Raw genomic sequence first — 23279 nt, forward strand, 5'->3', positions numbered from 1 at the left:
TGATTTCATGCCTTTAGTTTTTTCTCTTGAGCCTTCTTGAGCTTCCCTGTGGGGACGTCCTGTCCGTTCGACCTGCCCCACCAGCATGCCAGAGGGTATTCATAACTGCTGTGTCTTCTGCAGCAAGAACAGGGCTGTCCTGACACCCACATGCCACACCAGCCTGCGTAATTTGGAATTAACTTCAAATTTTGTTACACCACTCTACATTTTATAGCAGGAGTCATTAACGCTTTTTTTTAAATGGCTAAAGCAATGCAGGGGGCATTTGTGTCTCCATTTTTCTGTGTGACAGAAACGACTGTCCCATCTATTTGCCCACATGTCCTCTGAATAGAAAGGCTGCTCCCTCATTGCAACACCCAGGGTCCAACCCATTCAGTGCAGGGACTTTTCCACAAAGGTAAACATGAACTTTGGCTTGTGAACTGCTCAGCACAGTGGTTACCGCTGACTTTTACCTGCTGACCTATGGTCTCTGCTCACCTGGTGCAACTTTAAGGGAATAACCTCGTTGCCATCCATACAGAACCCAAATGATATGTAAATGGTGTTTTTGTGTGAGCCTGAGAAAAGAAAAGCTTGATGCATATTGGTGAGTCAGCTTCTGCTGAACAGTGTTTCTAAAATAGACCAAAAACAAAGAAAGAAAGAGGAAAGAGAAAGAAAAAGTAAGCAAGCAACCTATGCTGTTGCTATAAAACAGCTGGTGATTCATGCCAGCCTATTTTCCTTCCTCAGAGTGAACTGATGGTTCTCACCAAGGCTACCAATTCGTGCTGCTTATCAGTACTCCTTGAGCAGTAATTCACTCCTCAGCTGGCGGAGCGAATTTGTGAGGCCAAGCCTTGGCCTGAAGGTTTGCTATTCTCTTCACCAGCCCAGCTGACACAGCAGCATCTAGAAAATCTGAATCTGGGGGGTGAGGTTCGTTTTTCAGCGGGGCGGATAGCAGAGGGCTGTAGTTCCTGTCAGTCATGGCAGCATCCCTGTTGTGCCAGGTCTACGATGCAAACAGGTGGGACAGGCAGATCCTGCAGCGCTGCTGCTCTATGTTGTCTCAGTGACATGAGAGACAAGACGAAATATTCCCCGACTCACTCAGTATCGGGTGGCAGGCTGTCTGCTCAGCCGACAAGAAACGCCAACCTCCATCTGAAGCAGAGCTGTTGTGTTGGAATTCTGCAAGTGACTCGGAGGAGAGCGAGACGTTGGTGACGGTGAGGGAGGCTGGGCTCTCCAGGGCAGCCCTGACAGCGTGCCAAGCCAGGAGGGCAGTCCAGGGTTAACTCTAGGCTCCTGCACCGGCTTTGTGTGCTCTTGGTGAGGCTGGCCTTGGAGGAGCCACCCCAGCTGGGGGAGCTTTCAGCCCACAGGTGCAGGCAGGCTCTTATTAAAATGGGCTTGTCTGCAGCTTATCTCCTGGTTCCTTTGAGGAACAAAACAGGCATTTGGCCCTCTCATAGACAAAGGTGGGATGTGGTGGATATTACGGTACAGCAGGTACACAGAGAAGATTTGATTTGACATTTGAGCTGGATGAAACGCGTTCCTCCTTTCAGGCACTTGCTTGGCACCTCTACCCATCATTTCACCTCGCAGGTTTTTGTTTACAGTGGTGTGCTACTGTGCTATCTGGTTCCCTTCAGATTTCTACCCGCCTTTCACCATGTTTTATAACAAATGGCAGGATAAATAAGTTTGAGAAGCTGAACACATGCAAGAGTGGCAAGAAGTAGTCAACTTGTCCAAGCTTCTCTCAGGAGTGAACTCCACTAACCTGACAGCCTGGCAAGTCACTTTTAATTTAAATCCCTGCCTATTCCTAGTGCCTGCTAGTGAGTCACGGAGCAGAATAAAGCTTATTTCTGCTGGTTTTGCCAGAGTATTTAATTACTACTCTGGCTTACCGTAGGCTCTGAGGAAATGGGAGAGGACTCACAGCTATTGTCCTTTGTCCTGCAGCACTACCAGCAAGGAAGCACTCTTGCACGGCTTGCTTTTGAAGTGCTGTAACTGAGGAGAGTCATACCACACCACACCACGTCACTTCGGCACTTCCAGGGCTTTGCCAGTCCTGGGCCAAGGTTCACTTCACGGATGAATGACCTTTCTGTCTTCTGCCTGCCTGTAAGACTGGCAGGGGGGCAGGTTTTGTGTTGGGTTGCCGTAAAACCAGTTGTCTCTTTTTCTGTATCCTGAGTACCTTGTTAGCTAGGCTCTGGCCTCTTCTGAGACAAAACTGGTCCTAAAATGTGTACCAAGTTGCTGCAGTTACCTGTACAGAGTGTGCTTTGGAAATCCTTTTTCTTCAAGGAGCAGTAGAGAGCCTAAAGAGCTTGTAGATTAATGGAGATAATTAAATTAAAAGAAAGTAAAGGAATAAAATTCTCCCCTTCCTTCTCCTTGTAGGAAGTAGTGTCAGGCTTCCAGGCCTGTTTTGGGGTGAATCCTAGCCTGAGCTCAGAGAGGGTGTGCTCCTTCCTGAATCCTGTGTCGCCTATGAGGACAGGCTCAGGGCTCTGGGCTGATTCAGCTGGAGGAGGCAAGACTTAGGAGGGACCTGACAGCAGCTTTTCAATACCTAAGAAGGGGTTGCCGACAAGACAGTCAGGCTACTGAGGTCCACAGCCAGACAGCAAGGGGCAACGGTCATAAATTGAAACTGGGGAGTTTCCAGCCGGATATAAGGGGAAAAAAATCACTAATATGATAATTAAGCATGAGAAGAGATTGTCTCAGGAGGCTGGGGAGTCTCTGTCCCTGGAGGCTTTCAAGGCATGTATGCTCGTTTTGGCTGGGATAGAGTTAATTTTCTTCATAGTAGCTGGTATGGGCCTATGTTTTGGATTTGTGCTGGAAACAGTGTTGATCACACAGGGATGTTTTTGTTGTTGCTGAGCAGCGCTTACACAGAGTCAAGGCCTTTTCTGCTTCTCACACCACCCCACCAGCGAGCAGGCTGGGGGTGCACAAGAAGTTGGGAAGGGACACAGCCGGGACAGCTGACCCCAACTGACCAAAGGGATATCCCACGCCATATGACGTCATGCTCAGCATATAAAGCTGGGGGAAGAAGAAGGAAGGGGGGGACGTTTTGGAGTGATGGCGTTTGTCTTCCCAAGTAACCATTATGCGTGATGGAGCCCTGCTTTCCTGGAGATGGCTGAACACCTGCCTGCCCATGGGAAGGAGTGACTGAATTCCCTGTTTTGCTTTGTTTGCGTGCGTGGCTTTTGCTTTGCCTATTAAACTGTCTTTATCTCAACCCACGAGTTTTCTCACTTTTACTCTCCTGATTCTCTCCCCCATCCCACCGTGGGGGGCAGTGAGCGAGTGGCTGTGTGGGGCTTAGTTGCCGGCTGGGGTTAAACCACGACAGCATGACTGCACAAAGTGCAGAGCAACCAGGTGTGAATTCAGTGCTGACCCTGCCGTGAGCAGGAGGCTGGAGGAGAGACCTCCTGGGGTCCTTCCAGCCTGGGTGACTCTCTGAGGCTGTGAGTGGGATCCTGCCATGATAAGCAGAAAGCTTATATTTACCGACTGTATGGGGATGTAAAGACAGAGATCCTCACCCTTGCTAAAAGCACAGATGCTAAGAATAAAGCTTTGCTTCTGATAACAAGGAGCGACTTGTGAAGCTGGCAGTGCAAACTGCCTGAGGAACAGTTTGGCCGCTAGCGAAGTTTCCACTGCATTGCACGATGCCGCCTGAAAGGCAGTTGTCCTTTAGTGCCATCTCCTGGGAAAAAATCAGATTTCCAGCCTTGTCACCCTGCCTCGCTGTTCCATCTCATCTCCTGCAGGGATTTCCTGCCCTCCCCTAGGCTGGCCTCCTGGTTTGTCCAGACCCATCTTCAGGACGTTTGGGTCCCAGCAGTGTAACGTGTGTCTTCACGTATCAGTGTTTTCTACCCAGGTGAATCCTGAGCTTCCTGTTTGCAAGTGTCTCAAATGTAAAGCCATAGGAACGTTGTTCTTGGGTTGTTTTTTTATTTCCTTCAACACCTAAAATTGCATTACACTTTGCCCTGAGGTTCTTGCTGTGCTTTAAAAACATTCATTAAGGATGCTTCACTGGAGGAAAGGGGACAAGCCACAGCCACTTCTTGTTTCTGGATCTCGTCCTCCACTGAAGAGATCACACCTGCTTAAGACAGGACATGTAATTTCAAATGCAGGAGGAATGGAGGTCGGCAGACTGGAATGACCCCCCCAGGAGCTGCCTTGGACCCCAGCTCCAGCACGCTGTCTGTACTTGCCTCCTGATGCTTTCTGTATTCCCCTATTTCTGCTGCCCACAAAGCAATCATTGCTCCTTCCTTTCCTGGGACACTAAGCTAGCATCAGATTGCTTTTTCAGCTGTGCCTGAATTAGGGTGGGTACTTTCCTGTCCTTGGTGAATTCCATCCTCACCCGTGATGGCTGCTAAACCATAGCTGCAGAAGTGTGTTAGTCCTTGTGCTGCAGAGTAAATGCACTGCTCCCCAGTAAAGCCTCTCCTTCGGTCCTTACCTGCTCTCCCAGATGACATGCAGGCCCACCCTGACTATTCAAATTCCTAAAGCTGCTTGACTGATATTATACTCACCTGGAGAACTGCAATTATGGAACATGGGGAGAACTTGTAACATCACTAGCCTGCATTAGTTAATACCGGGCCAAACATTTGCCTGGAACAACCATTTCTGTATTGTCCTGGTGAACTTAGAGAGACTGAGGTTTAGCATTTGACTGGAGGAAAAAGACAATTTTCAATTCATCTTCCTATATGACTGGACAGTGAACAAAGCAGCCTACCCACCTGCCTAGCTTTTATGTATTTACGATTGTCTGTGTAGGAAAAGCCTCACAAAAAAGATCCCTTTATCTCATTGCTCTGAGTCCATTAAAAGGCATCTATCATTAATGACTCTTTTTTTAATTCTATCATCCCGAATTAGTCGCCTGAGATTTTTCCCTACATGAACTTCACTGAGCTCATTGCTAGTGCATGACTCACTGAACTCTGATTTCCTTGAAGATTATAAGAGGAAACAGCAATGCTTTTATCCTCCCCTCCTCTCTGTGAAGGAATCTTTTGAATTTATTGTTTGTTCTAAGTTTGGAAGAAGGATATAATTTGTGTGTGTGTGTGTGTGTGTAATATAATTTTTATCATATCTTGCTGAATTCAGCATAGGATGGCTGCATACTCGGCAGTGTCATCCCCTCATCCCTGCCTTTTGCTGCATTACCAAAGAGTCACTGGAAAAATAACTGGCATGTCCCTGCTGTGGGCATTTAACCCCTATTCCTTTGCTGAGACAAGTCCAGCCTACATTTAGCTCTATCCAAACACCCTGTCACCTAATCTAGGCCAGCGTTTTGCTGTCTTTGTCACTGGGATTTTTTTTTTTTTGTAATGTCCATCCAAATCTCCCCCTCGGTGCAGTATTTGATGCCTCTCCAAACTACAGCACTGTGCACATATGTGAATACCTACAAGATCCCAAGTCACTTGTCTTTTTTTTAGTGGAAACAAGTAAAATTCTTTAAATCTTTCCTCGTCATTCACCTTAGACCTCTGATTGAGCCATTGTTACAAGAGTCTAGCTTTGTCTCTAGAAGAATTATCTCCAATTGCCCACTGCATCTGAAGGCATAAAAAGATTACTTTTTCCATAAAATTTGTTCCACCCGAAAATTTGTCACATGGATGCTTCTGAGCTGACACTATGCTTTCTCAAGATAAGCCAGCATCGTCCGCTTCCGTGACTGAGAGAGCCTGGCCCCAGTTTGCTGTGGGATTGACACTGCAAATCCTCCATCTGATCAGACACATTTTAAGCAGGCTGAGGCAAGGACCTGGTGCAGAGAATTTCAGCACAACTGTCCTGAAGTCTGATGAAGTTATAAGCAATTGAAAACATGGTCATTTCCTTTTAAGTGCAGGTTTACCATGCCCGCTCTGGCTACGGCAAATACAGTGCTGTCACCCAAGAGGCTATGTTTGGATTGTAACAAAAGCAGTACCTACGTTTTGTCTGAATGGCTCTATTCACAACGCTTTATAGCAGAAGGAGTTGGTGGCTCCCAGGTAAGCACAGGTGTGCCTGGGACGGAGGATTACACAAACCTACTGGTCAAGATATTTACTGGAGGCTTTTTGAGGGGTGCCTGGTCTATGGGTGAAGAAGGCTTTTCTCAAAGGCTGCAGTCTTAGGTCTGAAACATTAAGCCACAACCACGCTCTCTGCAGCCATTTCTAATTTTGTGTTCCTTGTATCACAGCAGGAGAGGAGACATTATGCAGATGCTGCCGCCTTCTGTTATTCCTCTTTAAGCTCCTTCATGCCGTAGTCTTCAGGAAGAGTCAGGGCTGAATGTAACAGCTGCTTGTCGGGGCTGGTATGAACAGAATCTCCTTAGACTCCAGGCTGGTAGATTTAGGGAGCGAAAGTTTAAGGTCCTTCTTGGATTTAGAAATAATTTTGTCTCTAAATTAATATGCAATCACTAGCAAAGGCTAGTTATTTCTGAATTTAGTTAACAAATCCTTCAAACTGAATGATACTGGTTTTTTACACCATTGTGCTGCCCATAATGTGTAACTAGGGAGGAGCTGTAGCTATTCACAACACCGTCACGCTATATAGGTCCACACTTTCCAAATTCTCATGCTGGTAAAGTGTATATATATACACTCCAGACCTGTTTTTTCTGGCACCCTGAAGAAGGGAGCAAGCAGTAAATCATCCAAAACGATTTTCTCTTATTCCAAATCCTGTCATTTTTGATGCCTCTTAGACTGAAGTTCGGAGGGCGAAAGCTTTCTGCATTTTGTGATTTGCACAGTGGAGAATACTACCACTGCTCAAGAAATTGCAGAAGATAGTTACTCATTTTTGCCTTAAGCTTGTGAAAATAAGCAGCAATGTTAATTAGGAATGCCTTTGCTTTTTGAAAAACTTGTGGCCAGCATAAATATTAACATTTTTTTCATTTATTTATTTCATTTGATGCATTGCTTTTATTGTTAGATTTGAAAACCAGTTTGCGTTTTTGTGTTTTTTTTCCCTTTAGTACTTACGTTGATTTGTTTTGATTCATGCTTGTAAGCACTGCTTATCAAACAGTGCTTACTCACTAGACAGTCATTGCAGTTTTGTTGAAGATTTGCTAATACATTAGATGTCTGGTTCCCCTTATAGTGTTTTTCTGCTCCTGTGGGTGTGGTTGCAGATTGAAGATCTCTGTGTGAATTCAATTAAATTACAAAATATTGCCTCCGTGTTAAATGAGAAGATTAACTGAGAGCGTGCAAGTGCTCTCAGTCTGCTCAGCAGGGCTGGCTCTCCTCTCGTGTCTGTGGCAGTGTCATAAAAAGTCATCACGAGTAATTATTTGTGACTCAGTGGGTCAACGATTTGAAGGTGGTGGGGGAGGTCTGGTCAAACCAGACCAAGCAGTTTAGCACCCGTGATTTACCTGGCGCAATGTGGGGAGGTCCCAGGGGTATGGAGGACGGGGTGTCTCACCGTGGGTGAGTGGTCACAGCCCGCCTGTGCTGCAGCCGGACGGCATGTGGTGGGTTCAGGCTTGCTGACAGGCAGCTGCCACAGCTGCCAGGAGCAATGGAGCAAGGAAAGCCCGCCTGTGAGGAGATCGGCCCTGCTGGAGATACCCCTTGAGTCTTCCCTGTGTCGGTCCCATCTCAAGCGCACCAGTTCTGCCTCATTTCAGAGTGGCCATTTAGGGTTACAAGCGGGAGCAGGAGGGGAGGGCTGTACTGGTGAATGGAGGAAGAAATCTGCAGCGTTAGGCACAACTCTGTGTCCTCCCGGGTGTCCTGGGCGGCTTACAGGGACTCCTGTGATCTTGAGGCCAGACAGTGTGACTAAGCAGGATGGAAAGGAAGCAACCTTCAGAAGATCTCCATGCCACAGATGCAAGACAGGTAACTTATCTCATAAAAAACCCAATTTGGCCAGTAAAGTAGTGTAAGAAGGGGTTTCAAGTGATGTGGAAGGTGAACAGGTGGCAGACTATCTCTGCACGTGCCTCCCACACAGTCCAACAGCAGCATAAGGCTCTGCTGATCAATAGTTAATCTCCAGAATGAGCTGGGCTTGTTCTAGGGGCAAATTCAAAATAAACAGTAAGTCCTGCTTATCCTTAGTGTTGTGGCCTACTTGTAGAAGGAGGAAGGTCTCAAAACCCATGAATGGCATTAAGGCATAATTTAAACAGCAAAGTGGTAAACAAGAGGGTAAAGGGATTGCCCTCCCTCCTGCCCTTTCCCAAAGCTAATGTTATCAGAGACCTTCACCCCAAAACCAGTCAGTAAAATGAGAATAACAGGGAGCAACTACCCAAGATGGCTGGGAGGCCACTCAAGTAATACTGAGCATCCTGATGAGGAATATAGATGTTACTCCCTTCTGCACCACAGCTGGTCAGGTAGACTGTTAGTGTCCCAGCACTGCTGCCTGCCCAGCACCCCCCCACCTGAAAGAAGCAGGCAAAGATACGTGCAACACAATCAGGTTTATTTCCCTTCTCTGCTACAGCAACGACCGTGCCCCTGTGCTCAGGCAGATGTCTGTCTCTTTGGCACTATCTGTTTCATGCTTTCATGCTCACAATCATATCATGGACCCTTTGGTTGAGGGCTCGTCCGTGGACTCCCTTCTTGCCCATGAGGAAGATCAGGGCTTTGGGGGTCTTGCCCTCATGGATCTGCTGTCACTGCCTTTGCTTCTGACATCCATCATGTTGTCTTCATCCACCAGCAGGTTGTCACAAATCACACTGCACTTTTTGCCAGCTACGGTGATTCCCATTAGCAGGAACGTTTTCCGATCCTGGCCTGTGATCAAGGCCAGTTCTTGAGGCGAGATGGCTGCGAGTGTTATCATTTAACTCCCGAAACACAGAGAAAAGACTACGTTTAGGAAGGAGACATTGCTTTATTCGATAGTGCGCAGAATCGGACACTCGGGGAAAGTTCCCCAAATTGAGTGTAAGGTTAAACAGAAAACTTAGCATATTTATATGCTCAAGTTTGCATAATTCATTAGTATGGCATATACGTCACGTTGACCCTTCTTATCTACTATATTTACATATTGCTAATGTTGCAAAACTATACTAAGCATGCACGGGAGTCCCGAGTGGTCGTCGGTGGTCGTTTGGGTAGGTGCCCCCTACTCATTCCGAGGCATAGTTAACTTCAGGACGCCACTATGGATGTTATTTTTCCAAAGGCTTTGTAAGCATTCTATACATCCGTAATTGCTCAAGTCCTCGTGGTTGTTATTCTAAGATAAGTTCTTGTTACAAAATTCCATCCTTGACCTCATGAATGCTCTGCACGATAGCTAAAGCTACAACAACTAGAGCATATTTACATAAGGTTATGTTTAAACTCTGCTGGTATCATGAGGAGCCCTCCTGGCTTGGCCGCCCACACGCACTTGTTGTCAGAGAGGCCCACGATAGCCACATCTTCAACGTTCCTGTCTGCCACGATGCCGTTGATGTAGTACTTCCAGTAATCCATTGTGGCCGGGCTGTCCGAATCTCTCAGAAATGCCCAACACCAAGCTTCCCCGTCTTCTGCCTGCTGGGGCTTTGGTCTGGGCACACCGATCCTAAAAATTTCAATTTGTGAGTTCGACCTTCAGATCCTTGCAAGCCTGAACGGAGGAGCTGGGGAAAATCAATAGCCAAGGCTCTTGCTTTGCCTGTGAGGAGAGACCTGTGACGATAGCAGCGTTTGCCACTCCAGCCTGTTCTATGATGTTATATTTGCCTCGCAGCCGGCTGTCCCATGAAGTGACTTCCCCACGACTCTGCCAACAAGAGGGAAGCTCTTGGAGGGGGTCTCACAAGTTTGGTGCCAGACAGCTGGCATGCACAGACACCCCAAGGCGCCCAAACGGCACAGGATCCCCCATCCCAACCTCAGGCACCACCATTTGCCACCCCCGACACCAGCTCTTTGCCTCCAGCACCTGTTTCCCCCGTCTTCTCCGAGTCACCCCAAATGGCTGAATTTCACGTACTCATGTATTTCTACACAGTTCATACTTTTCCTGCAACATTGCTTTTAATAAAAGCCCACATACTAAAAGAAACACATTTGCTGCCTGTATTTTGTCAACCTGGACACTGACAGCGTGCACTCAATCTTTTCTTTTCCACGCTGTGATCGTGCTCGTTCTTCCACCAAAGGTCTTGGCCCCGCGGAGGCCCCGGCCTGGGGCAGCGGGCAGGTGCCGGGGAAAGCCCCGTAGGCCGCTCCCCGCAGCGAGGCCCGTTAGGCGCCAGGCGCGGCGGGGCCGGAGGGGGGCGGCCGCCGGCCCGCGACCCGCCCCCGGCCCCGGCCCCTTCAGGCGCCGCGCCGCCGCCGGCGAGGCCCAGTCGCCATGAGCGGGGCGCGGGGCGCGCTGGGCCTGTCGCTGCGGGCGGCGAGGCCGGGTTGGCTGTGGGGGGCGGCGGCGCTGCTGGCGCTGGGCGCCCTGCTGGGGGCCTGGCGGTGGGCCGGCGGGCGGAGGCGGGCGGCGGGGCGCCGCCGCCGCTTGCAGCGGGTGGGGACGGTGTTGAGCCTCTTCGTGTACCCGGTGAAATCGTGTCGGGGGGTGGCGGTGCGGCGGGCGCAGGTGACGCCGATGGGGCTGCGGAGCGGGGAGCTGCGGGACAGGTACGGCGGGGACGGGTCGGGGAGCGGGGCGAGGCGCGGTGCGCCTGCCCGCTCCGAACCGGGGGCAGGCCCTGCTGCCAGGCCTCGGTTCTGGCTCCACATTGTCAAATGTTTTCTTCAGCGCCTTTGAAGAGGCGCCTGTTGTGCTGCCCGGCACGCAGCAGGGCTGCGGGAGTACCCCGTACCCGGCGTCGGCCTTTAACGTTGTTCAACGCGTTTCTGTCCCCCTGTCACGCTACAGGTTTTGGCTTGTGACCAAGGAAGATGGGCACATGGTTACAGCTCGCCAGGAGCCACGGCTGGTCCTCATCTCTGTCAGCTGTGAAAATGGGCACTTGACCTTGGAAGCCCCAGAAATGGAGAAGCTCAGCTTGCCTATAAAGGTCCCCGGGAAAAATCCCGTGCAGAACTGCAGGTACTGAAGAAGGGGGGTTTTCCCTCCCTTCTCTCTAAATACTGTCTCTCACATGCTTTGCTTTTCAGGACCGTGTGATGGTTTGCATTCTCTTATGCAGAAATTGGAGTGTGAAAGTTGGGTGTCTCTGCTTCTTTTCTGTGGGGGTCTGTCTCCCAATCTGCATAATGGAGAGAGACTTCTGACTAAGGCCTGTAGTGACAGGACAAGGGGCGATGGTTTTAAACTAAAAGAGGGTAGGTTTAGATTAGACATAAGGAAGAAATTTTTTACGATGAGGGTGGTGGGGCACTGGAACAGGTTGCCCAGAGAAATTGTGGATGCCCCATCATTGGAAGTGTTCAAGGCCAGGCTGGATGGGGCTCTGAGCAACCTGATCTAGTTGAAGATGTCCCTGCCCATGGCAGGGGGGTTGGACTAGATGAGCTTTAAAGGTTCCAACCAACCCAAACCATTCTGTGATCCTGTGAAATTCTCTGCCGTGTGTTATACAGGAGGCTAGGATTGATTGTCATAACAAAAGGTCTAGTTTTAATCTGCTAAACACTGGTGAAAACAAATCTCAGGAAAAGATGACACAATGTTCAAAAAACATACATTATACATTTGCCAAATGAACTGTAATCTTCAATCTTCATAGACTCTCATGTTTACTCATTTGTGTTTACTTCCAGTGTTTTCATTTTTGCTTGGGTGAGCAACTCCATCTCAGAGCCTCAGTCATGCATATTGGTATTTCTTGGTCACCAGTAGTATATGCATCAACATTTTGGATACACACTGGCCATTTGGAATTGGTGAGATGTCGGTGTTTTGATTCCCTCACCCCTGTCTGGGCATTTAACTGAGGTGCCTAAATTAAAAACTTGGTTGCCCGAGGTTTACTCTGTGGTCACAGGGGAAAGACGGGCATCCTCAGAGAGCAGGTAATTCCCTGTAGCTGCTACCTCAAAGGGGTTTCAGGTGAATGGGTTACAAACATAGTCATTTCGCTGCGTGCCTAGAGTTTTGTTATATGAATGCAGGCCTAATTATTTTATCCACGTATTGAAATCCATGCTGGAAAATGGCCAGGGGGAAGCAGAAAACATTTTCTCTCCTAAAATGTCGATTCATATGTAAGACTACTTAGTAACTGTAAATGGTGTTAGCCCCTACAAATATACTGATAAGTGTTTTTCCTTTGGATAGCAGAGAAGGTTAATCTACCAGCTGCTATAATTGAAACCAAGAGAGCGCTGGAAAGGAACTGCATTCGCTAGCTTTTAGCATAAATCTGTTGCTGTGGAAACCCTTGATCAGCAGAGCTCAGTATCTCTGTTTATACAAGGCAGGTGCAGGTTACAAATGATAGCATTTCTCGTGTAGAAATAGGACAGTCTTTTAAAAATCTGTCTATAATGTGTATATGTTAGCCAATGACACATACGCTACAAAAACATGCAGTTTTCAAGATGTTATTTTTCTAAAACTTGTTGTGCCATTAGAAAAATATTTAAATAGACCAAATACATTTCAGTAATGAAAAATTATCTTGGATTTCCCAATTTAAAATTTCAGTGATTTGTTCTCTTGATTTTTTTCTTTGTTTGCCTTAATAAACTGTTGCACTCTCTGGCTTTAAAATTGCTAGAATTTGGGAATGCAAATAAGCAAAAGTTAGATGCATGTAAATGGACTTTAAAAATTACCAAGTTGTCTGGTATTGTAGGTGGTGTCATAGGATGTGAAATTAGCAATACCCATAGTTAAACGTTGCCTTGTACTTCTCAGGAAGAATCCTGAGATTTTGCATGACTCTGCTGTGCTTCAAACAGTTTGCCATTTGTCAGCTCAAGGCTGATTCTTTCTGATCCACTCAGCTGCTCGTAAGAATGAGGTTTGGGAATAGTACTATATTGAGGCAAATGAAGATTCGGCTTTTGCTCCGAGATTCTTCCCTTCCAGCTTGTGCGTGGGAGTAGCTGTCTTACTGCACGGTACGCCCTGCCAGCAAGGACCTCTGCACAGATTTGTATTTATTCTCCCGCTGGGTGAGCACAATGCCTTCGGATTGGTGCTGGCTCGTGCCTGGTAGTTTGGAGCTAAGGCAATGCAATAGCGCGTCTGGCTGCAAAAGGCTGTGCAGGTGCTAATCTTTAAAACTGGTAAGTCCAGTTGCAGATTTTACTTGGGTATTTAAAAATCCTGTGTTTTGGGGAGCCAAATGTAGGACTGAAGCCATTGTGTAGGCACAGTTTCTATTTGTGCAAATAATATCCTAGAGGGTTTTTACAGCCCTCTGGTTAAGAAGCCTCCGTGTTCTTCATTTGTGGCCTTTGTCCGTATGTGTTGTGATACTTAAATTGCATGATGTATTCCTGTGGATCCCTGTACCACCGAGTGCTTAGGGTAGATCTGCTTTGTGGGTAGAAAACAGTAGTGTTGGAAGCTGTAAGACCCTCACCTTTGTTATGCCAGCCAGAAGGCAAACAGGGACTGAGAGAATGGAGGGAAGAGAAAGGCAGTTGAGTGCTCTGTAGGGCAATGGCATTTAGTCCCAACCTGTGCCACAGAGTTGATACAGGGATCCCAGCAAACAGAGCAGGAATATTGCTGACAGCACCCTGATGATTCATCTCTCCCCCAGATGAGTAAAGGAGGGCTCCTAGGAGCTGGGCTCAGGCTAGGTGAACTGCCTGGGCATCTCTGTGCTTTAAGCTGTCCTGGATATGATTGCAGAGGTAGAGGAAACTGCACTGCATGTGGGTCAAAACCGCTACTTTGAAGAGAGTGGTAAAACTACTCGTGACTGGTGTTGAAGTTTATTGGAAGATTGAGTTCAGGTTTACTTTTTCTTGCCAGGAAAATGTTCATTGTGTAAACTTGTTTGTATTCTGCTGCCAGTGGCTTTTTATGCCCCACGGACTTTGCTTCCATTATAAATCTTTAACCTCTCAGCATATAGAATAGCTCAGTATCTTAAGTTTGAGGTTAAGAGTTTCACTCAGCTCTGGCTAAATTTTTACAGCACTAAAATCTGAAGGAAAGCTTCCTTAACAATCAGGGACATTTACAATTAATAACATTTGTAAATGTCAATTACAGTAACTAACCACATCCTTTCAAACTATCGTTCATTTTCAGAAATCAATTACCTTTCAGTTGATTTCTGGGCAAATCTTCTGGTGTTGCAGTCACATGCAAATGCAAGAGTAGACCGTTTTTTTGCTTGAAAGTACGGCAAACAGGTAGGTTTGTTACTGGTCATTGATGTGACAGTTAGCTCTGGGCACCTAAAGGCTATTTCATGGCTCATTCTTTCACCAGCTGGTATCGTCTGGCCATGTCCATGTTACTTAGCTTCCAAAACAAGATGACCATAAGGAGATTGCGCACTGGGAATGATCCTTGTGCCAAATTCAGAAACCAACTTCCACCTAGTTATAATTCAGGTGGTTTGTTTACTGTGTCTTGCTACTACTTTAAAACAAGTGGTTTGCCTTTGAATAATAAGCATGCTTGAGCCTTCGGCTTTCCAACTAACTTGCTGATGTGTCTTGTGATCCTTCAGGGTGTTTGGACTGGATATCCAAGGCAGGGACTGTGGAGATGAAGTGGCTCAGTGGATCACCACTTTCCTGAATTCAGAGCCATATCGACTGGTGCACTTTGAGCCCTCTATGGTGCCAAGAAAGTCAAAGGACATAATAAACCTTTTCCGAACCACAGATGAGGTAAATGAATGTTCTTTTTCTCAGAAGTACTTTCTTTTAACCATTTCCCACCCACCCACCGAAACCTGCCCATTCCATCATTGGTGACTGAGCCCAGTTTAGCAAGGTGTGTAGTCATGTACTTAAACCACATGAATATTCTGCTTTTCTATGATGAGATGACTGGCTTAAATTTTACTTTAAATCTGTTCCAAATTATTGACTGTTCACAGCTAAAGAGTCTGATACTGATATTTGAAGAGGAATTATTACACTGCAGAATAGCATTCCTTTTGTGCCTCAGTGAATAGAAAAAAGTTTTTTAAAGATGTTTTGATGATGTAATCTGTGTTTCATAAAAACCTCCGTTCCCTGTCCCTTGTTAGGTCTAGGAGTGTACTGATATGAATTGTGTTACCTCGTATTTTGTTTAAAGGAACAATGCTTAACCCAGGGCTCTATAGTTGTGGGCCTAGGAATTAAAATCCAAAGAAGGTTACAGAGGTTTCATCTCTCTCTCTTTCTGTGGGAAGAGGCTTGAAAGTGTGATATTAGAGAAAGTTAATGCAGGTAGGGAAAGGAGATGCTGTGCTCAGATGTCCTTATATCATTGGAGCCACTGATGCCCTTCTTTTTGTCTGAACAACTCTCTCAGGTGAAGATGGTTTGAACTGTACCTGATGAGTGTAAGCTTTTTAAGCAAATGCAGTTTGTGAGAACCTTGCCTTACTGATGTGATGTTATTATCTGCAGGGCATTGGTGTTTTGCTTGTTGTTGCACAAAGAGAAGAAGGTATATTCAGTTATGGACTTCTATAGTTATGCATGTATTATGTAAGGGCACTGAGATCAATACAGAAGACTAGGTTTCAGCAAAAGGGATGTCAGACTAAGAGGGGTGACATTCAGGAATCCTAGCATGAAAAGAGGGCAGAATTGTTTGTATAGTTATTTCAACACTCATCATCTTGTGGTTGTAAAGGCATGTACAATGCAGGGGAAAGGATAATATAAGAGAGAGGAGGAGGGCTATACACTAAAATTCTTGCCAAAATTTCTCTTTTTTTTTTTTTTCCCCTGTGAAACTAGCATATATAGGAGTTTTCTTTTAATACTGTTCATTGGCCTTGTTTGCTAAACTGACAGCCCTCCCACTTCCAAGCAAACTTATACTGACGAATGGACAGTTGCAATTTAGTATTGCTATTCTGTATGTGAAACTCCCTCTGGTGTTGTCATAAGATAGATTCATTATATAGAAAAATCCAGTTAGTTGATTATAGTCATTATAGTCAACCAGATAAGTTCAGCAGGTCCATAAACGTCTTAAGTACCTTTCATAACTTAACATGTTTTACTGATATACTTAGTTCCGTCTGTAATACCGAGAATAAATGTCTGGGACATGCATACAGTATTATTTTGTGAGAACTTGTAGTACCTTATATAATTTTGCTTTAATTCTATAAATAGAAGTTTAATTTTGTAATTTGAGCAAATGAAACTTGCCGTGGTTACTGAAATAGGAAAGGGCACGTTATTTTACTTGTTAACTTGTTACTTCCAGGAAAATTAAAACCTGAATGCAGCAGCCTAAGTCAGGCCACTGGTTCCGACATATCTGTCCTTTGCCATTCAGTAACTTTGCTCCCGTGCTCTTACAGCAGCCTTAGGATTTTTTTGTGTTTGTTTATGTAGGTTGCCTATCCTGACTGTAGCCCAGTCTTGATCCTCTCAGAAGCTTCACTGGAAGATCTAAATACCAGGCTGGAGAAGAAAGTTAAGATACAGAACTTCAGGCCAAATATTCTTGTGACAGATTGCAGTGCTTTTGAGGAGGTAAAATAACTGCCTTAAATGTCTTTTTGAAGGCTTGGTTATGTTTCTTTGTAACTCAATTTCCTTGAGTGATGGTGCCTACAAGGATGAGGAAAGCTGCTGTTCTGTGATTTTTACAACTGGATTCCAGAGGGATACGGCTTCTGCTCACATCAGTGCATGTGAAACATTGAGGGAGGAGACAGGTCTGTGAATGCTTATTTATAGAATCATAGAATCATAGAATAGTTTGGGTTGGAAGGGACCTCTAAAGGTCATCTAGTCCAACCCCCCTGCCGTGGGCAGGGACATCTTCAACTAGATCAGGTTGCTCAGAGCCCCGTCCAGCCTGACCTTGAATGTTTCCAGGGATGGGGCATCTACCACCTCTCTGGGCAACCTGTGCCAGTGTTTCACCACCCTCAGCGTAAACAATTTCTTCCTTATATCTAGTCTGAATCTACCCCCCTTTAGTTTAAAGCCATTCCCCCTTGTCCAGTTGCAACAGGCCCTGCTAAAAAGTTTGCCACCTTCTTTTTTATAGGCCCCCTTTAAGTACTGATAGGCTGCAACAAAGTCTCCCCAAAGCCTTCTCTTCTCTAGGCTGAACAACCCCAACTCTCTCAGCCTTTCTTCATGGGAGAGGTGTTCCATCCCCTGATCATTTTCGTGGCCCTCCTCTGGACCCACTCCAACAGGTCCGTGTCTTTCTTATGCTGAGGGCTCCAGAGCTGGACGCACTGCTCCAGGTGGGGTCTCACCAGAGCAGAGCAGAGCAGAGGGGCAGAATCACCTCCCTCGACCTGCTGGCCACGCTTCTTTGGATGCAGCCCAGGATACGACTGGCCTTCTGGGCTGCGAGCACAAATTGCCGGCTCATGTCCAGCTTTTCATCCACCAGTACCCCCAAGTCCTTCTCGGCAGGGCTGCTCTCAATCCCTTCATCCCCCAGCTTGTACTGATACTGGGGGTTGCCCTGACCCAGGTGCAGGACCTTGCCCTTGGCCTTGTTAAACCTCATGAGGTTCACATGGGCCCGCTTCTCAAGCTTGTCCAGGTCCCTCTGGATGGCATCCTGTCCCTCTGGCGCATCGACCGCACCACTCAGCTTGGTGTCATCTGCAAACTTGCTGAGGGTGCACTCGATCCCACTGTCTATGTCATTGATGAAGATATTATTAAACAGTACCGGTCCCAATACGGACCCCTGCGGGACGCCACTCGTCACCAATCTCCATCTGGACATTGAGCTGTTGACCACTACCCTCTGGATGCGACCATCCAACCAATTCCTCACCCAATTTAGCTTAGCAAAGGATAAAATAAGTGTATTTAAATGACAGGCTTGCTACTGAAAGCACATCTTGTAAGTGTAAACTAGGGAAAGCTATGCATGCTATAATTGATCAATTAATGATACAAATGAACAATTTGTAGATTGACAGTGTGATGTTTTATAGCCTTTGGCACAGGAGTAAAACTGACCCTTGCAATACTGCAGTCTATCACTGCATCTCTGACAATATTCTGGTTGTTCAAAAAACACTAGGAAGGTATCTGGTGATGAAGTGAACTGGTGATGGTGGCTGCTAAGTGCTTTTATGTCATGCTGCCGTTTTTCCAAAGAGTTCTGCTCTGGATAGATCTGATAATTTCCTAAATCTAAGAAGTTCCTAAAATGGGAATGGGTTTTTGTCTTCCAAGAAGGATTGCAAGAGGAAGCTTGTGTAGACAAGAAGTGAAAACTTACTTCCACTAAAAATTTTCTTTCTGTAAAAATAGTGACTTACCAGAGGTCACAGATCAGGTTATTATACATACAGTAAGAATAAGCTTGCTTTAGGTTCAGACAAGTGTACGATGCAGAACGGGATTTATTACTTGTGTATCTTTCTTTCCAGATATAATTGCTAGTGGGTCCTGAACTGGATGAATGCGGTGACCGTAAGGTTTTCATTAAAATAATACCATAATATAACTGTACTTGTTTTGAAGGTGCAAGTAAAGGTGATCATCTGCAATGGTACTGCTGCTTCTAGGAGCGACTGTGCCACTTCTGGAAAAATGCTTGCATGTGGATATGTCTAATCTGTGCATAACATTTACCTTCCCTCAGGACACCTGGGAGGAGATTCTTATTGGCAATGCGGAGATGAAAGGGACAGTGTGTTGTGCCAGGTAAACATTTGAGACTGTTATTTTATATAGATGTATAGAGATTTATGATAAGAAGCTGTTACTGATTTGGCGCTGTCTGTCATTGCAGGTGTATTTTAACAACTATTAACCCAGACACTGGGGTCCTGGACAGGAAGGAGCCCCTGGAAACATTGAAAAGGTGGTAAAAATACCAGTGCCTCTTAGGCTGTGGGAGTGGATTTAGGCTAGGTCCCAACAGATGTTAGACTAGTGTTTTAAAAGTGGTTTGAAGTATGTGTGGGACTTAATGTAGTGTAAAGGTCTCTGTGTATTGGCTTCCATTCTACTTTCTGCAATTCTGTATGGTAAGAAAATTCAGGAAGTTCTCTCTTCTTTCTTGCAAACTTTACATTCCCCGTCTCTTTCATCTCTGCTAGGGTGAATGCCTGGGGTAACAGGTATTTAAGGTATTTAAAGGTCTAACTTTGCAACTTTGGCATTTCTTTTTATAAAGTCTTTTGTATGTATATTATACACGGATGTGTGAACACAATCAGGCTTTTTTTCTCCATTTGAACTGCTTGTTTCTCTTAATTATAATATTTATGTAGTTTTTAGTCTAGTATGGTGACCAAAACAGGGCATCATTATTCATATGTCCTCTCTCTCATCACTGATATTTTGATGTTTAGAGATTGCTACCACTGATTCTAAAGAAGTGCTGTCTCTTTGCAGTTACCGCTTATGTGATCCGTCTGAGCGACACATACACAAATCCAGCCCTCTCTTTGGAAGATACTTTGCCGTTGACAAAACTGGAACGGTGCAAGTTGGAGACCCTGTGTACAAGATGGTCCAGTAATGAAACTTTGATCGGAAGTCGCCTTTTCGCTTTGATGCGCAAATTGTTTTCCCATGAACACAGTCACCAGCATAACTTCTTCTTATTCCTTGCAATATTTTTTGTGCTATGTTCCTTTGTAAGGTGCAGGGGGGTCTTTGAGGCTATGAAGTGCCAGTCATTTCAGATCATGTCATCTGTTAGCGTGCCTGTAGCAACCATGTCTTTAGTTTTTCTGGAGGCTGTGATAGAAGAAACTCTAATCCAAGACAGACTTCACAGCACTACTGTGAGTATCACACCTCCTAAAATTTTATGTCAAGCTCGATACCGGAATCCAAAATTACGTGTAAGGGCTTTGCATCGTGTATTAGATACATTCAGTGCCTATAAAGAACCACAAAAACAGTCATGCCAAGTGTAAAGTAAGTACGTTGGTCACGGAGCTGCCTTTACAGGTGAACAGGGAGTGCAGATGGCAAGGCTCTATCTTAGACTCCACCCTTCTTTGGTCCTAAGCATCTGACCTTACCTATGTCTGGAAGTACTTTCTTGCAATGTTTCTTATCCTGCAGTCACTTCTGAAGATTGCTACTGTTTTTCGAGATTGGAGCAATATCAGAAGAAGGGTTGTGAGCTGACTAAATGCTACTCTGATCTAGAGGTGGGAACATTGGCTAATGATGTGTAAGACTGGGGGGTTCGTTAGTTTATGATCTCTGCGTGATAGAGTTTGAACCATTAGTTTTTTAATCCTGTGAAGCATACTATAACAGCTAGGCCGTAGAGCAGTGATGCATTTGTTAATGTATCAGTAGAACTTCCAGTTTGACTAAAAGAATTAGATGTTCACTGGATCAGAGACTTTATGCACATGGGAGGGGAAGAAAAGCTGTTGGGAGTGATCTGATTCTGAGCCTGCCCCGTTCAAGCTGATGTCCAGACCAATAGTGTAGGGCTTTGTGTTCATGCGTAGTTCCTCTCTGGCTCAGTGAACCTCTTAGTGTAGAAAGTTAGGCTGCTAAGCAGATGTTTGGGAAGCTGCGGTTTTGGACTGAGCATGTTAACATCCTTACCGGTTACGCGTTTAGATCTCTGGTTGCCCCCCACCCCTGCCCCTATTCTGACCAAAATGTCAGCCATTTGTAGGAAGCTGATAATTATATTTTCTGCTATATTTTATACTGCATAAAACAGATAGGGGAGGAAACTAGTTGGATGATGGCAGTAGTATCTTTTCTTTAAATGTTATATGATTATTTTAAAAAAAAAAAAGTGGACTCCAAGACAAAAGCCAGCCATCTTTCAAATGCTTGGCTGCCTGTTACTTTGTTATGGATTACTAGATCTAGAAAGAGTGTTGAACTAGCCAGAAAGAGGAATCTAATTAAGTGTAAAGAAGGACAAATATGACCCAATTTGGTGTTTAGATTCTTTGTTTTCTGTTGTGAATATGAAGCTGCAATTTTGCTGCATGTTCACAACTCAGACCTGTAAAATGAAGAGCCGTCGTGCCTTTGAGCAAATTCAGATGGATGTACGTGGCAAGCCTGAAGCAGGCGTATGGGGAAGGTAGTTTTCTATTACTTTTGAACTCAGAGTTGCTCCAAATATCCTTTCTGTGGCAGAGTGCTCTGTAAGTATTAAGTTTTCCTGTGACAGACAAGTTCCCAGTTCAGACTGCACGTTGCATATTTGTGTATTGTTATGCCTGATGCAGCAGCTAGTGGGAGGAAGTGAGAGAAAAAGCATCTTTTGAAAAGGAATATAATCCTGAGGTTGACTTTTAAAAAGCATATGTTATAGATTCTTAATATTAGAAGCTGCAACCTTGTGGAATTCCTAATGGTATTATTAAGCAAAGACAGCCTGCTGGCCTGCCAAAGCAATTAGTTAAGTGTGTGTCTCTTCATTAAGTCAAAGAAGCGGAAGGAAAGAGAGCTGAATAAAAGCCCCTTAGAAGAATTTGGCTAGAATCCTACAACAGGTATGTGTCTGAGTACAACACATTTCACAAAGGACACTTAAATCAATTATGTGATGAAAGAGGGCCATTCTGGGAAGTGGAGACCGTAGCTTATGAACATTACAATATAAATATCTTCATATAAATGTTGAACTGCTGTAATGGTAGGAATTGTATTTGATTTTGCTAAAGCCATTTAGGAAATTGACTGAAAACACGTCAATCATAAAACACTGTTTTTTAAATTGTGTACCTAAAAATGTTAATTGCTTTTTTAACTCTAGAGGAAGAAGGCAAAAGTATAAACTTCTATTGAATCCAAACTCTTGTAAGGTGTAAAATTTGTGAATCTTCTCTTTTCTTTGTTTTCTGTTTTGGCATTTAACTTCTGCTGCTGTTTCCAGGACCTCGTATGTAATTAACAGTGATATTTTTTTTTTTTTTTTTTTTTTTTTAATCTTACCTCTAAGTTCAGGAAAATATGCCGTTAACCAGAGGAAGCCATATGCATAAGAAAGCAGAACCATCAGATATAAGTGGTCTTCACTCAATTTTACAACCCTTATGATCTAGATGATGAAAAAGATATTTGCAGACTATCTTCTTTTTTCCACAGACATACGAAAATAGGGAAAAATGGGTTTGAAAGTAGGAAAGTTTAGTACACTCAAGTCAACGCAAGGTCATGTTTCCTATTTCAGGCCTCTAAGTATAAAGCCAAAACTTGTTTTACAGCACTTAACTGCACCAACATAATTCTTGCAGAAGATTGTATGAGAGAGGGACAGTCCTTGCAGGCAGAAATTTCCTGGTTGCTTAAGATGGGTACATCTTCAGCCAAGACTGCCGCCCCAAAAAAAGAGAAAGATACGTGCTTCTGTATCTTAAGGAGAAAAAAAGCCTTCCAAGGGCATTGCTCCACTTCTCCATAAGAAGAGGAGAGATTTCTGGCCCTTGCCACTCCAAATGGCAAAGGTTTCAAAAAGGGCTGCCACAGGGTGTTCATTTCTGGTCTGTTCTAGCACCTTAAATTGCCATATTATCATTTTGAGATCCATAAGAAATTCCCTGTACTGGGCGGCTGCAGGGTTGAGGACTACACCTGCAAAGTCTTTGTTTCTTTTGGACAGAAGGTTCTTAAAAAATAATGCAGGCATCAAAACCACATGTGTATCAGTCTTTTCAGCTGGAAGAGAGGCAGCATTCATACCTCATAAAGGTTCCTATTTTTACATATTCAACATAGCCATTGTGTTAATGTTAACAATCTCTACTTAGAATGTCACTGTTAACTAGTAATTATTTTTGCGTTTTACCCAGAGACACCGGTGAAGTCAGTAAGGGTTTCAGACACTGGGCCTCTTCCGAAACAAATCTGCTTACTCAACATGACAATATTTGGATTCTGGAGCGAGAATCTTCACTTGTATTGACTTTCCTGGTGTGGGACAAGGGTTGTCACCTGTAGATGTACTTTCCATTTTCTTCACTTTTATTTATTGGTGTTCATTTTCAAGTATCTTGAAACAGTGCCATGCCTGCCTGCTAGCTGGGCTGTTCTCTGGGCAGTGTGTGGAAGACACTCACAGTGCAGAGGGGAGTGCTGGATGCTGCTGTGTGACTTCATCGTGTTGCGTGGGAGCACGTGGTACTGATCAGTGCTGGTGAAGCAGAGGTTAATACCTCTTGGCTCTTCAGCTAGTAGATGCGCGTT

The 23279-nt window shown here is 45.0% G+C and overlaps 2 protein-coding genes across 2 annotated transcripts; one reads left to right on the forward strand and one right to left on the reverse strand.

Annotated features, from left to right (window-relative positions):
• Window positions 1-8611: 8611 nt before the first annotated feature.
• PFN3 (profilin 3) lies at window positions 8612-9873 on the reverse strand. Its single transcript, XM_076335568.1, is given in 3 exon segments — window positions 8612-8725; window positions 8728-8896; window positions 9433-9873. Coding segments are annotated over 3 exon segments (399 nt in total). The 5' UTR covers window positions 9549-9873.
• A 543-nt stretch (window positions 9874-10416) lies between these two features.
• Window positions 10417-21920, forward strand: LOC143158546 (mitochondrial amidoxime reducing component 2-like). The gene is made up of 7 exons (XM_076334613.1): window positions 10417-10691; window positions 10933-11106; window positions 14660-14822; window positions 16500-16640; window positions 18736-18797; window positions 18886-18957; window positions 19494-21920. Exons 1-7 carry the CDS (start codon window positions 10417-10419, stop codon window positions 19618-19620), a joined length of 1014 nt encoding a protein of 337 aa, XP_076190728.1. The 3' UTR covers window positions 19621-21920.
• The last annotated feature ends 1359 nt before the right edge of the window (window positions 21921-23279 follow it).

This window comes from Aptenodytes patagonicus, chromosome 3 (assembly GCF_965638725.1).
Source record: "Aptenodytes patagonicus chromosome 3, bAptPat1.pri.cur, whole genome shotgun sequence".
Lineage (NCBI taxonomy): Eukaryota > Metazoa > Chordata > Aves > Sphenisciformes > Spheniscidae > Aptenodytes > Aptenodytes patagonicus.